This window comes from Monopterus albus, unplaced genomic scaffold (genome assembly GCF_001952655.1).
Source record: "Monopterus albus unplaced genomic scaffold, M_albus_1.0 scaffold57.1, whole genome shotgun sequence".
NCBI lineage: Eukaryota > Metazoa > Chordata > Actinopteri > Synbranchiformes > Synbranchidae > Monopterus > Monopterus albus.
The window spans coordinates 925,368-940,700 of NW_018127937.1; the positions used below are offsets into that span (position 1 = coordinate 925,368).

The window sequence follows — 15,333 nt, forward strand, 5'->3', positions numbered from 1 at the left end:
ATGGTCCAGGATCCACCTCACCTCTTAAGCCAAGACATCAACTTAAGCAGCTCTAATTCTTATTTATTCTATTAATTCTTCTTAATAACTGCATCTGCAGAGAAAGACCATGTGATAGTGCTGAAAGCCCCAGAACAACTACTAATGGACCTTGTGAGGCAGTTTTGTTACTGACACCTGTTAAATGTAGGGATGAATAAGATAAGTGCATGAAGTCTGTCAGGATTCCCCAGCTGTATAAAACAGTCATAATATTAACCATTAAATATGAACAAGAAGCAACAAATAGATTTATTAAATCAAAATAACCTATTTATTTATCTTCCACATATGAATTTTACAGTTTACATATAGAATTTAACATACACAGAATTTAACATCTGCAAGACTTTGGGATACTTTGAAGGCTTGTTTGTGGAAAGTCCAACCTGTTTTCACCTTCACACACACTAATTCCCACTACTGCAAACCCCCCACTGATCATGAGGATCAACTCAGGACACTTGCTTTGGAAGAAAACCTCCCTCCAGTAGAGTCAAGATGCACCAAAGCTGTTCTGGAGTCTCGTGGTTCGAACGTGGCACAAACATCAGTCAAAATTAAAACCTTTCAAACTAAAAGCTCACTTTTATTTAGCAGATCATAAATCCTTTCAGTGCCTTCACAAACAATAGTCAACAGTAATAAAAAACGCAAGAAAAGCAGGACAGAAGAATCTTTCCCGATGTAAAAATAGAACTCCTTCGTTTAGGGAATGAGCGACACTAAGGAGCAGCCAGTCAGCTTCACCGAGGGAGTGAGGTCACAGGGTCAGTGATGGAAATCCTCTGTACACATCTGTTCCAAGTAACAGTCTGCACCTCACAGGGAAATCTCTCTGTGGTTCTCTCACCGACATTATGTCACTGTCTGTCATCCCTGGCAGAGGGCAGAGGTCAGGGTCCCTCGGGCACTGCATGCTTCCTGTTTCGGACTTGAACCACTTCCTTCCTCTCCTTCATGAAGTTTTCAAAGGAGTCTGCCTCCTTGCTCTCCTCCGTTGCTGACAAATCAAAAACAAACGCTCAGCCTTGACTGGTATTCACCAGAGAGGGACTGTTTCAACTGTGGCCTGATTCTTACTAGACTGTAGAACGGTCCCTGCTATAGGCAGGTGATGTTCGCGCTCTCTGCAGCCACAGTACAGGCACGCCAAACGCCGTGCAGAGCTCTCAGGTTGATTATTTATCTCAATGCTGCCCTCTGCCTTTGGATCATGTGCATACCAACAGACTGTTTTCTCAGCTTCCTGATTCAATATAACTGTTTTTATAAAATGAAAATTCACTTCTGTTTCACTGTAATTTACACTTTATAGGAATTGTTTGTTTCTATCTGTCCCCGTACTATTTATACTGAAATCAATACTATACATTTATTTACCATTTATTAGATTCACATATCTTATTTAAAGGAGGAAAACCACAAAATATCTGAAATTCACGAGTCATTTTCTTCTCCACCATGAACTGACTTAGCTGCTGCCTAATTGAATTATAAATAGCTAAACTAAGCTGTCGTTTTAGGCGAGGTACAGCAAGCCTCCAGTCGATGTAGCCCTCTGATGTTAAACATAGTTGGCTTGTCTTTACAAGTGCGGCGATGAGTCCTACACCTCACAGAAAACCAACCCTGGGCACAGTAACTGCGGCCACAATGCAGTACAGCTACACAGACAAAGTATAGACACTATATTTGGGTTTTTAGCTGCACTTTGTGGTTACTGCAGTTTTCAGAAGCTGTTTACATGGAAGTAACACAGTACTGTGGTACAATATGTTCACACTGTAAAACACAGGCCAAAGTCTGATACACGTTCCAACTCTTTTTGAACAAAATATGTTGTTATATTTATATATGTGTGTTTTTACCGCTGTGGTCGATGTCGTCTGTGTCGCTGTCCACTTCCTCCTCCTCCTCCTCTTCGTCCAGGTTACCACGTGTCATGATGAGGTCACTAGGCCCAGCGATGTTGGCGTCCTCTGTGGACAGGAAGTCGATTAGTGTGTAACAATAAAATTAACAACACACTAGAATAATATTGAAGTGAACGGATCTTCATGAGCATTTTCTAATCCCTCTGACTAGAGAGACTCTGACCTGTATTGTACTGGTTCAAATACTGGTCTTGATAAGCAGAACAAGTATCAGTCAGAAGTTATTGAGCAGTGTCAGATAGAAATTCTCATTATTCAGCACCAGTTACATTCATCCAGGCACGATGGGCAGTTTACAGCTGCAACTACAACTCAGTTGACTATTTCCTCAATTAATCTATTAATCGTTTGGTTTATAAAAATCCATAAAATAGTGAAACATGCTTGTTTTAATTTCCAACAGCCCTTGGTGCTGTTTTTAAATAGCTTATTTATTTTGTCCCAAAACAATCAATATGCTGTCACATGTGACAAAAGCATCAAATCCTCAGACGCTGGATGTGAGCCCCCTGGTGGCCACACAGCACTAAGCAGCCACTGACTGTGCAACATGCAGAATATATCGTTATAACATCAAAATGTTCTTGACTTAAATTTCTTTGTAACGCTGGCAGCCACACGCTGTCATAGCATCACTTCATTTTAAGAGTCTGTACATTTCTAATCTCAGAGGAAGCTCTGTGAACAACTACACTACCTGTCGAAGGTGTGGTCGTCAAGTCGACGGCTCCCAGGTCCTTTCTGAGTCGCTCCAGCTGCTGCTGCTGCTTCTTGCTCTGAGCCTCTGCCTGATGAACAGCAAGTCAGTAAAAACATGGAGGTCCAGACAAGAAGGAAAGACAAACACACTCACCAGCTGTTTGCGGAGCCGTTCATATTCAGGCCGATAGTCCCTAAAGATGGAGGGGAGAGAGTTTAGTGAATCACACAGACACACACACAGCACAGCGATGAGCAGCAGCTCTGACCCTACCCACCCACCTCTCGTACTCCTGGGCGGCATCCTCCACCTGAACGAACAGCTCATCCAAACCACTTCCTGTCACTGCGGACACTCCCACCACCTGCCAGGAAAGATGTGTCTTTACTACTGGGTTCTACTGAGACGTGGAACCAGGATGACTCATTACACATGCTGATGTATTCACCTGTTGCCCTGACTCGACTGCGGTCAGAGTGAGCTCAGAGCACATACATCTTAAAATGTTAGCATTTACTGGGTACAGGGAAAAAACACGAGCCAATAAAGACAAATCTAGTCGGCTCAAATTTTGTCTGTGGTTGATCAGTGTTAATTTAGCTGATGACACGGTGCAGCTGTGGCCATTAACGTGTAATGATGTTGAGTGCAGCAGCACTCTACAAAAGCTTCAATGACAGATCATTTCCTACAGCTCAGTGCTACGTAACAGACCTTCTTATTTTTGCTCCACCCAGTCTTGTTTCTTAGGTACAGTAATGAAAGCTCTCAGTTCTAGCTCCTCTGCTGTTGGGAAGTTGTTGGTTTAAGTTTGTCTTTCTAGGAAACTCTGGTAGATTTCCACTCCTTATGGGCCTGTTGTTTGTGTGACATTCTGCTCCTGAGAGATGCTACACTAAAACAAAGTTCCTCACTTAGTGTGGACCCAGAGTGAGTTCATCCAAACATAGCTGGCTAACAGGTGAACCCACTCCTTGAAACAAGTCCCTGGTCTGCGCTGGTCCTCTCACCCTCAGGTTGGTGTAAAACTCATCCAGCACCAGACTCATGGAGCGTGTCAGGTTGCTCACATACGAGGTTTCCTGGTTCAGAGCATCCTGGAAAACCTCAAAGTCCTGCATCCACTCCACGGCGAAGCTGTGGTCAATGATGTCAGTCTGCACCAACAAGTTCAAATGTCAATACAAGATGAAACATAATACAACGATAACAACAAGTCACACAGCAGGCAGGAAGTAACCTCACCTTGTTCATGACGACGATGAAAGGCAGCTTGGTCTTGTAGAGAATGCTGAAGGAGAGAAACATCAGCTGAGAGGCTTAGCTTCACACATCTACATGTACAGCTCCTATAGAGCACGACACCTAGTTTAGCATCTCTAGCTGCGTTTCCACTAAGGGAAACTAACGAGTGGTACACCCCGTGCTTCCCTTAACCATCACTGAGCGTAGCCTCCGGGGCTGACGCCGACCGTCTTGCTTTATTTTCCACTGTCCTTTCTCTCTGTCGGTCTCTGTTTAGAGGAGGGAAGGGCTGCTCCCCCTCACACACACAGTCAGCTGTGTGTTTACTCACGGTGCTAATGACTGAGGTGTGATGACATGGACATTTAATCAATCACCAGAGACTGCTCTGTTCGAATCACATCCCCCTTCCCGTTCCTGGTACTTGATTTTAGTACTACTTTCTGAGGAGTGCTGAAGTTTAGCTCCCAGAATGCACCTCCAAAGTTGGTGCACCGTAGTGGAAACAAACTCAGAACCCGTGACAAGCGTTACTCACCATGATGGAAAAGCCCCCTTTGTTTGTTTCCTGCCTCCTGGAAACTGACTTTAATTCCATGCAAATTCTGTAAAGTCCGCTAAGAAACATTTTAAGACTTTTTAACACACTGACTTTTTACTCGTCTGTAAACTGGCTTTTATTGAATCTTCCTCAAGTTTTTTTTTATAAACCATTGGTTAAAATTCTCACTTCTGCTTCTACTGGGAATTCCTGCTTTTCCATATGCACCTACTCTGTCACTTCCTTTATCCCACACTGTCAAATCCCTCCCAGCTACACTGGCATCATCATTTCTGCCCAGTTATCTTGCTGCCCATGTTCCTTGAGCCAATCGGGCTTCAGTGAACATTCCTTAAATACCACTGGGTTTCTGTCATTCTCTGTCAGTTCCATGCTTGCACCACCCAAAAAGAAGTTCCATCTTCCATGAGCTGATTTTACTTCACAACCAACCGCTCTACTGACCTCCCCTGACTGACATCAGGGATAACAGCAGCAGATTATGTTTTACACTGAGGGTGATCTGGTGATTAGTTCAGTCTGCTACCTGCAGGCGTACAGCATGTTGGACATGAAGGTGACGGGGCTGACGCTGCGGGATGTGTCCATCACGTAGATCACCACACAGGGGAAGGACGACGCCTGAGACACACACAGGAGTAATATGAACTGACTAATATTATCAGTAAAGAGAAACAAACCAAAGTTCAGCGTGCAGACCCACCAGAGCCTCTGTGATGATGGTTCCAGACGCCGACCAGGTGAAGACTTCAATCTGACCCGGGGTGTCGATCAGCACATACCTGCAAAGGTCAAGAGTCATCAGGAGGAATAAATTCAGACAGAGAGCGATCTTTGTAGAGTGAGATGAGGCATTCAGCTGAGCAGACAGAGTTCACTTATGGTGCAGCCAGACTGGACACAGCAATGGTTTAATGTCTATGGGAGGGTGGCAAGGGCTGGTTGGGTGTTTTACTGGTCACAGTTCAAACCAGTGACCTGCTGGCAAAGTTCAAATGTACACTATTTAAACCACAACTTATGGGTCCATGTGGTCGGTAGTAGAAGATGTGGGCAGCTTCACAGTGTTCGGTCCAGCTCCAGTGTAACACCCTCAGCTGCTCAGAGACAACACGGGGACAAACAGAACCACACTGCCAACACAACAACCACACAGGGCATTTCTAAGCATGCGGGCTGATACTGACCGGTGATTCTGCTGCTTCTTCTCTATGAACTGCATCACCTGAAGAACAGCAACACGCACGTTTTTGGTCAGTCTGTCGTCAGTCACAGACACTTTGTGTTTAAAAACAAAACTATTTATGTAGAGAAGGACACACTAATTTTAGCATATATCTGTTTCCATCTAATCAAAGTGTCTCCATTAACAGTGTCAGAATAAGCAGTGATAAAGCTCCTTGTTGAGAGCTTCAGTTCACACCGGTCACACCTGTAAGCTAAATTAAAGCTTTGGGCAGTTAAATCCAAAACTGTGATTCCAGAGCCATTCGATTTATTTTAGCAGCCTATGGGTTTTAATAGTTCATTCAAAACGTAGTCCAGTTACCTGGTCAAAGCGCGTAGCAAACAGGTTGAGTGAAGTCACGATGCCTCCGTTTGGTCCGAGGCCGTACTGCTTCATCACCTCCTTGTAGTTCACGGTGTCCCTGATGTCTGGACGACAGGGCACAGACAGAGCGAAAGCTTCAGAAAGCAGGTGGGAAAAAACAACCAACTCTGTGCTGTACTCTATGTAAGCCTGTATCCAGGAAATAGACCGGTCCTCACCGATGTTTGCAGGGAAGGGGACTTCGTGGACAGCGGGGTCCAAGTTGATGACATATGGAGGAGCTTTCAGAGAGTGAAGGTGAGCCGTCAGCCTCTGGAGGAAACAAAAACACTGAGATTAAAACTGAAATCTATGAGAGAGACATGACATGGTGTTGCAGTAAATGGTTTTCTGTTTTGAGAAAAGTGAAGGCAAAACAACGTGACACAATTTTTACCAGTCTCATCATCATGGTTAGACTTTTGGTATTAAGTGATAACTGTCTATGGTTTTGCCAAAACTGTGTGCTGTCTGGAAGCTTCAGGCAAAATCCAGCTTCATGTCTATGGGGTACTAACATCAACAGCTGGACTGTTGTGGTGCTGTAGATCATAGGTACATACAGTATTAGGACAGGGGTGCACCAACAGTGGACTGAAAGATAAGGTCTGGGATATTCAAGAAATGTGTTAGTTCATCTTTCACCATCTTCTGAGTACTCAGCTCGAAGCCCATTGGTTCCTACTGAAGATATAAATCATGAAAAAACCCTCACAAATATATAGTTTCACTTATAAAAGCCCAGCACTTCCCAAAAGCAGCCCGTCACTGTAGTTTCTAACAACCAGTCAATATAAATTGTTTAGTCTATGCAAAGTAAAGCTAAAATGTCCATCACTTCACTTCACAGAGCCCAATGTAACATCTTCATACTATAAATCCTTTGTCTGATCAACTCCAACACATTCAGTCATATACAACAAACCAGGCAGAACATCCTGAGCTAAGTGTTTTTCTTTGCTTGAAAAATGACTCGTTTGGCTCTCTGTAGAAGATTTATTGACGATATGTAAACCATCAGCTACTAAACGGTGTGTTGGCATTTTGTAAAAGTGACTGTCTGTTTCCGCGTGAACGTGCATTTAAGTGTCCGAGCCCGCGGGCGCGTGCCAGGCTGGCAGCTGCTGGTCGCTACAGGACCAGAAACAGGTCGTCTCACTTACTGTGCTGCCTGCTGAATACGGTGTCCCAGCTGAATAAAGATAGTGCGAGCAAACTACAAACTGCGTAAGTGTTGTCAAATGCACGGCGACGTGTGTAAATGTTAAAGTAGCTTGTTGAGTGACTCTCCCCAATACATGAAACCTTAGTTAACGCTAAACGTACAAACGGTGTCGAGAAGCTGTAAGGCGGCTAACGGTGAAAATTGGCTAAAAATGGGACAGATTAGGGTGATGAATCCCGCCACGGTCTGTGATATCCACAAAGTAGGAACTTTGACTTTTTCAACTAGCCATGTGAACACTGACTTTCTCCGCTTGATACCTGCTAGCTTAGCTGTCGCAGCTAGCTGTCGCAAACATACCTGAACGAAGGTAGTTTTCCCGGACCCCGCCATCCCCAGCACGATCAGACACACGGGTTTGTCCCGGGCAGCAGCTCCCGATGTCCCGCTCTCTTTCCCCGCGGCGGAGCCCTCCTGGTCTGCCATTAAAACCTCAGCAGCAGGGCCAGGACACTGCATCGCATCTGCCATGTTGTTTGATGTTATGGTAAACGGCTTCCGTAAAGACACTGGTACTGTCGTACAATGTGACGCCCAAAGACTAGGACAAAGGTCTAGCATGGTAAAGTGTAGATCCCAAGACTCGGAAGTAAAAAGCTTTATTTATCAACTAGATAGAAGAATAGCAAGCTTTATTAATCAGATGGATAGCTGGCTTTATTAATTAGATAGGCAGATAGCTTTATTATTCAAATATATGGATTGATATTCTTGTCAAACAGAGATTGCTAGCTTTATTAATCAGGTGGATAGATGATATATTTATTATTCATGGAGATGGAAAAATAGACTAGACTTAACCAAAAGACCACAGAGTTGGGAGTGGCTCTGACATGTAATCCATCTTCATCCTGAACACAGGAGCCCCAGAGGTCTGAGTGGAGCCCTACTCTCTTCACGCTCTCCACACTGGTCTGCAGCCAAGTTCACCCACTAACATTACTGTTAAGTTTGGCGATGATACCACCAGCCTAGAGGTATGAGGAGCAACATCTGAATGAGTGTTTTCAGGACAACAACCTAATAACACTAAGAAAGAAGAGACTTGTGGTTTTCAGGAGAATAAATTGCACAACCTCCTCTCACCGCCTACATCAGCGGAGAAGAGGTGGAAGTAGTAATCTTATTAAGGGCCCAGCTACCTGTTTGGCCCGCTGCCTTCTGGAAGAAGGTACAGAACAATCTACACACTCACAAACAGACTCAGGAACAGCTTCTTTCCGAAAGCTGTGGAAATTACTTCTGCCACTATACATTACACTGCTTGGACTCAGACAGAGCTTTTTGCATATCGTGTACATCTATGTCATGCAGCAGAAATGAACACTGTCTACATGAGCACTGTTTTGAATTTTGATAAGTGCCAAGATGTTTTAGTTTTCTATTTATTTTCTTATTAAATTTTTTTAACATGTTCTTGTATTTCAGGGTTGCCAAACGGGTTTTGTTATACTATCTACAATGACAACTTGTCTTATCTTAGATAGATAGCTAGCTTTGACTGATAGATAGATAGATAGATGAGTGGAGGAATACACCAGCAGGAGCAGTTTGCTTACTCAGCAGCACCTGGTCTGTTGCTTTAAAGGAGGCTCTGGCAGGCGGGTGAAACCCTGGAAGTGAACCTTTCTCAGAATATTAGCCATAGCTCAGAGTCTTGCTTGGCGTCTAGCTCAGGAACAGGGTAACTGGCTTGTTTTAATGACGGGATTGCACCTGTGAACAGAACTCTTCCTTTTAGCATCTCATGGATCTAACCATGACTTCTTAGCTTCTGATGGCAGGAACCACTAGAGGTAGAGTGCTTGGTCAATTCATCCCTTTTTGCATATTTTTTTAGTTTCTTAATTCTGCAATTATTCTTCATGCCCATCTGAGCTCTGGTTTACAGGGAGCATCCAATCCATCCTTAACACTTTGCACAGCTGTTGTGTGTTACAGTCTTCTTCTTTTGGTGCATTTGTCTTTTTGTTTCTTACTAACTTTATTTTGAAGAGGCCAGAACTGCATATTTCTATTCAGGAAGTTCTTGTAAATGCATTTAATGTATGGTGAGGTGTCAGTGTTAGGCAGTGTGTGAGCATGTGCAGTTGATCCACATGCCAGATTTCAGATGTTGTGTTGTCACAGTGAAGTCACACCCAGAGTTGTATAAAAGTCAGAAGTACGAGCAGACTCAAAGCCAGCAGAAATGATTATTACAGAGACACAATGCCTGTCGTCATGGCAACAGGACTGTTTGATACACAACAGTGAACTCCCACAGCTGAGTGTCACCTGAAGTCACTGGGTCACGTCTCAGACCCTCATATCCCTCCACGGTGAACGGCTGGTGGTGGGTTTCCTGCACACTGAGCTCATCCCACCTGGGACTCATTACCAGGACTCTACACAAAGAGTCAGAGGGACTCTGACTCTTTGTGCTGCAGAGGGAAAGTCAGCTGACATCATCAGCCAGAGGTTTGCCCTGCAAAGGCAGTACCAGGAGGAGGTTTGTTGAGCAGCAGTCTGGTTCCAGATGACTGAATCTCTGATCACATCTCTATCTGTTCTGGTGACTTAGACAGCTCCGGTGGTGGGAAGCAACAGAGCTTAAAATAACCATACAGTAACAGTTTTTGTTATGCTACACAAGAGGGAGCTGTTGTCAGTTAAAATGCAAATGTATGCATAGTGTCTTATTAAAATACATCAAGGTAAAAAGAGAGAAAATATTCAGTGAGTGCTAATGTGTAGCATTTTAAATTTAAAACTTCACTTTGTAGTTTATGCCTCATCAGGGCCGGGTGTGATGAAATGATTGTGACTCGTTATTACTGATCCATGTGAAGAGGGGAAACTGTGCAGACGGTGCAGTTTCTTGACAGAAATGTCAGGACAGCTTTTTATCTGAAGCTCCCCGCCTCACTGTCCCACTGTAGTTCACCGGTAAGACAGAAAACAGGATTTGCACAAAAAGCTGAATCTTACAGTTACAGTCCTTCAGTTCTTGGTTATATCAAACCTCACCCTTCATACTATGGTCTTTCTGCATTCTGTAACTAAGCAGATTTCATAGTCAGTGGTGTGTCCATCTTTCAGGTTCCTTTACACACAGGAAATCCACGACAAACTGTTGGTAATTTAATCTAGATGATAAGATGAGCATTATGCTTGAACAGAGCTAGTGCTGAACTCCAGTTCAACGAACTGCATCTATGTCTCCCTCACTTGCAATGCAAGCACAAACCACGAGGACAGAGGAACCTAGGAAACATATTTTAACTAACGTGAAACGTCCTTTCCTCTGATCCTTCGTGTGTCACACAGACATTTTCCCAGGGTTAAAACAACACCGGGGACTGTGGTGGTGGTGGGGTGGTTTCACGTGAGACAGTGAAACAGGAAATCTAGCTGGAGGAACACATTTACTGAAACGCAGGCCAGTGGTTTGTAACAGTCACAGACAGGATAGTTATAACGGCAGCAGCTGACCTTGAGGTAAAGAGCACAAGTATAGTGTTCGCGTACAAAGTGAGCCACCAGGACCGCGAGCCTGCATGTACCTGACTGGCCAAGGTAGTGATCCAGGTAGAAGGATTGTGTGGATCCAGGTAGAAGGATTGTGTGAATCCAGCCTTCAACAGGACGCTGCTCTCATCCAGCAGCCTGATGTTCACCGCTGGAATGTACGCCATGTATGTTGGCATGCTGTGGTTTTTTTTTCATTTTGTTTACTTTTTATCTTTATGACATGTATTTGGGTTTTATTTTCAATGAATTTTATTGCAGAATATCATGTTCTTTATTTAAAGTGCTTGTGTTAAGAAAAATGCTTTATAGTTAAAGCTAAGTAGCAGTAAACAGTAACAGCTGGGATGATAGGAATGTCATTTGATTTTACTGGACACGTTATAAATCTGATCGGGTGCTCAGTGTGTGTCAGGTGTTGGTCTAATCACAACAGGTTGTGAGTAGTTTTTATCAAGTGATGTTCAGTTATTTGGGCATGGAGGTGACAGAGGATTACAGCTGATGTTCAGCATTTATCATCTCGGTCAGCCTCGCTCTCTGAGTTCCTCTTCTTTTGCTTCACTTCCTGTCTGTGTCTCTTTCTCTGTCAACAAGGACAAGCTGCTGCGAGCGTCAAAGCAGCCAGAGCCAAGCGGGGACAGTGACTGATGAGGTGGAGACACGATGACAGGGGAGTCACAGCTCCACCTGGCTTCAGTGACTCCTCCCATGAACAGGTCACACAAACTCCCAAAGCCTCTTCTATTTTAAACCGGCTACATGCACAAACGTCTGCAAGCTTTCTGGAACGGGCGCCCCGCTCTCCACAGTGCCGCCCTCCCTCCGCCTCAGCCCGGCGTCCTCTCCTCCACACGGCGCTCACGGCAGCGTCCTGACAGCCGCCCAGCAGCCGCGCCTCTTCCGCTGTTCAAACGCACCGCTCCGCCGGCTTCCAACTCATCTGGTCGCTACCACATTTGCTCTTTTAACAACCACGGACCGCTCAGGGGATTTTTGTTCGCTTTCTAAGTGCATGAATGGAGTCGTCGAGAGATCCGGGCAGGAGCGGCTCTGAGCCTGAAACCCCGCTGACGGAGACGCCGGCGAGCTTGGAGACTGTCCGGGGCGGAGAGCGCCTGACGCCGGCCAAGAGACACAGCAGCTCCGGCTCCAGCACCAGCAGAGGTAAGACCAGTGATTTGCTCTTCACATAGCAGTGGTGGTGGGTGTTTTGTGTCCGTCAGGCTGCAGGAGCAACTTCCGGCGTTGTGTGGAGCAGTTTGATCTCCGGCCGGGTGCGCACAGAAGCCACGGGCGGAAACTCAGACTCGGGCACAAAGAGAACTGACAGCCGCTGGAGTTGGAGGGATACAGCCCCTGAGCTGTTAATAAATCCACTTCGGGAATGTATAGAGTAACCAGCTTTAAAGGTGAAACGAACGATTTTAATCTCTGTAGTGTCTGTTGTTATGCGCAAATACTTCAGCGTACTTTAGGTTTTCCTGGTTGGGGCCTCTTTAGTTCCACTGAGGGGAAATCTTAATGCTCTAGCTTTGTGGCCAGTTTGTTTGTCTATTTGCTGTTTCAGCATGACTGTGTCACCGTGCACACATGCCAGCTTCATAAAGAAATGGGTTCCTACAACTTGACTGGTGTGCATGGAGCTGTGACCTCAACCTCATCAGCACCTTTGGGATGGCCTGGAACTTAGGATGAAATAATTAGTTGGTCATTAGTGGCTCAAAGGAAACTCCACTGGCAACTAAAACCTACCTGGTTGCAGCTTGTCAGATGTGAGGATTTGATGTTTTTATCATCTCACAGTGAAACTTAAAATTTTTGTGTTTTGAGTTGTTGGTGAGACAAGACATTTGAACACATCACCTTGGACTCTGGGAAAGTGTGTTCACATTTTTTTTTTTTTACATTTCACAAATTGAACTATTCTCCTTTCTTCCTCCTCTTCTATTAGGACAAGTGTAGATCTTATTTGTTTGTTTAGAAACGGTAATACACCTGCAGGCACACACTCGCACAATTAATTTCAGTGAGTAAAATCATACGGTCTCTGTGTGCAGCTCTTGGGCTGATGGCAGATTTTCCTGGAGTTCATTACTGGTATGTAGATGTTGGGTTGGGGGGGTGGGGGGGTCGGTCAGATAGAGCTTCCCTGAGTTTCTCATAGCAGAGTTGGTTACATAACAGCTGCTCAAGGAGAAGGGGAAAACTGAGTGAGTGTGGAAATTGAGAGGAGCTGATAGTGTGGCTGTGTTTTTGAGACGTTCGGTCAAAGCAGAGCCACGAGGAGCCGGGACACACAACTGGCAGTGGGTAACTGTGATGCTGAGGGGAACTTAAAAATGGATTTTGTCTATTTTCTGTCAACTGTGGACTCGGGGACATTGGCGAATATGATAATGTCCTCAGAAAGTGTACTGTAGGCCACACTGAGTCTAACAGTTTGTAGATCATGTCAGTGTGTTGCAGCAGATTCGTCTCCCACAGAACCTTTGTGTCGTGTCTCTCCCTATGCACCACTCAGCTTCTCAACCTCTGTTTTGTGGTCATTGAAGGACACTACTTCACCTAATATGGGGCGTCACGTGAACACATTATGAACTAAAGCTGTGTGGTTGTTGCATGTTGTCACTGGCCCCTGAGTAAACCAGGACCACACAGCTACATAACACTGCAGGACACAGTCGGTACTGGACTTCACTGGTGCAGTTTCCCAAACACCTTTACAAGAATTTGGATTACTCAGTGACACAAAGTGATCCTGGGGCCCTCTACAGTAAACCAGGGTGCTGTTGACCTCTGGAAGGTCAAAGGTCAGAATTTGAAACTGGTGTGAAGGGTTGGAGGTTAAAGTTCTGAATCATTCACAGTTTGTTTAAAAGATAAAGCAGCATATCAAACTGATGCAGTCAAAGTAGTCCCAGTCATTAAAGTTTGTCTGAAGCTTTTTATCACTCTGAGGTCGCGTCTGTCTGTGACAGAGGATCGTATGCGCTCTCATGCTTTGCTATTTTTGGGAGGTGTGTAACTTAACTCTATTTATTTGTAACACGATTAAAGAATAAGTCTGGTGATATGTAAACCCTGATCTCCCTCCTCCCTCTGGGCCACAGAGCTCCACTCTGTCCAGACACCAGTAAACCCACCAGTGACCACACTGCTGCACTGGCTGACATGTTCCTCCATCACCATGAACACACACACTTCATTTTATTTTGACTGGGTGCCAGCAGCTGGGTGCCTGAGCTGTGGCTCAGGAGGTAGAATGAGTCATTCCTAACCGCACTGTCAGCGGTTCGATCCCGGGTTTTCCAGTCCACACGTTGACGTGAGCGAGACACTGAACCCCAAGTTGCTCCTGGTGTAAAGTCCTTTGAGTGTGCATCAGTGGCAGGAGAGCTGTCTAAGACCATTTACCACACGCTGCTGCCACAGACTCACTGGAGACCAAATGTGGATTCATCCGCCGCTGAAAATAGTTGCTAGCACATGCACTGTTTCCTCCTGTTCTTGTAATAAAAACTACCATGAGCAGCTGTTTCAGAAAGTTGCTGAGTTTTTAAAAATGAAATCTATATTTGTGAGGTGTTTTTATAAATTTGTACCTCCAATAAGAAGCAATGGCTTTGGAGCTGAGAGCCACAGACAGGAAGTGAGTGTGTTGAGAGATGGTTGCAAAAGAGTCTAATGCTAACATGATCTCTCAGTTGTTCTTCAGACTGTATCAGTGTCGGCAGCATCTGATGTATTCCTGCATCTTGTTTATGCTCTTGTCCCCAGTCACAGCTCGGTTGTATGCAGCAGGTAACACAGAACCATAATAGAAAACAGCTAAGATTATTCAGTGATCGGTTTGGAAACTCAGGCTGGTGCACAGGAAACGTGCTCTTTGTAGTTAAGTGATGCTGCTGCAATAAAAACCTAAGGCCTTTCACAGTACACAAGCTTGTCAGGTTGAATGAATGGGAGGAAACATGCTGTCTTTAAGTGCTGGGTACAGGTAGAATATCTAATGTTACTGATAAGTTGAGTTAAGTGTTGTTGCTCCAAAGCTAGCAGGACAAATGTCGACATACTTTCTATTATTTCCAGTACTGTGTATGTTGTTTAGTTGGGGGGGTGCACACAGTGGCCCGGGGCCCTCGGCTCCAAACTAAATTTTGTTCTATGTGTCTGTTACAATGACAATAAAATACAGCTTCTTCTTCTTCATGTGTTTCCATCCCACAGAGTAGCAATCCAGGAAGCCAAATCATCTGTGATTTAAAAGAAATCACAATTCTGTAACTGATCAAAGTAAAACTGAGTTGGTACTTAACACAAAGGGAATAAGTGCTATAAACTGCTGTCATTCACACTGTGCCAGCTCGCTCATGTGCTCTCAGCTGGCAGTCACGCTATTTCTGATGGAACTGGAAGGCAGCAGGCGTGTTGTGTAAGAGGTGATGGCCAAAGCCCTCAGCTTGTCAGAGTGACCAGCTTTAAAAACAGACCTGTGCACTGCTTTAAGGCTGAGAGCATTAA

The 15,333-nt window shown here is 44.8% G+C and overlaps 2 protein-coding genes across 6 annotated transcripts in view; one reads left to right on the forward strand and one right to left on the reverse strand.

Annotated features, from left to right (window-relative positions):
• Positions 1 to 306: 306 nt before the first annotated feature.
• Positions 307 to 7,840, reverse strand: gpn1 (GPN-loop GTPase 1). The gene is made up of 13 exons (XM_020602606.1): positions 7,600 to 7,840; positions 6,254 to 6,347; positions 6,033 to 6,139; positions 5,671 to 5,708; positions 5,187 to 5,265; positions 5,010 to 5,104; positions 3,922 to 3,967; positions 3,687 to 3,833; positions 2,958 to 3,040; positions 2,830 to 2,869; positions 2,674 to 2,764; positions 1,911 to 2,021; positions 307 to 1,042 (listed from the first exon to the last, which is right to left on the reverse strand). Exons 1-13 carry the CDS (start codon positions 7,768 to 7,770, stop codon positions 936 to 938), a joined length of 1,209 nt encoding a protein of 402 aa, XP_020458262.1. The 5' UTR covers positions 7,771 to 7,840; the 3' UTR covers positions 307 to 935.
• Positions 7,149 to 15,333, forward strand: part of LOC109961626 (nuclear receptor ROR-alpha-like) — a 63,722-nt gene continuing 55,537 nt past the window's right edge. Inside the window, exons 1-4 of one of the 5 annotated variants that reach the window (XM_020602601.1) lie at positions 7,149 to 7,301; positions 8,161 to 8,470; positions 8,728 to 10,976; positions 11,407 to 11,976. In XM_020602601.1, the coding sequence (XP_020458257.1) occupies positions 11,829 to 11,976 (148 nt within the window). In that variant the 5' untranslated portion in view covers positions 7,149 to 7,301; positions 8,161 to 8,470; positions 8,728 to 10,976; positions 11,407 to 11,828. Of the gene's footprint in view, positions 7,302 to 7,707; positions 7,787 to 8,160; positions 10,977 to 11,406; positions 11,977 to 15,333 lie in introns of those variants that run through there. The other 4 variants (XM_020602602.1, XM_020602600.1, XM_020602604.1 and 1 more) reach the window with 4 other exon arrangements.

What these genes read in the sequence shown, in the direction of transcription:
- gpn1 (XM_020602606.1), bottom strand. Translation starts at nt 7,770, where the DNA reads ATGGCAGATGCGATGCAGTGTCCTGGCCCTGCTGCTGAGGTTTTAATG. An exon ending in CCCCTTCCCTGCAAACATCG is followed by an intron (nt 6,140 to 6,253) that starts GTGAGGACCGGT and finishes CCTGTCGTCCAG; the next exon opens with ACATCAGGGACACCGTGAAC. An exon ending in GCCGCCCAGGAGTACGAGAG is followed by an intron (nt 2,870 to 2,957) that starts GTGGGTGGGTAG and finishes CTCCATCTTTAG; the next exon opens with GGACTATCGGCCTGAATATG.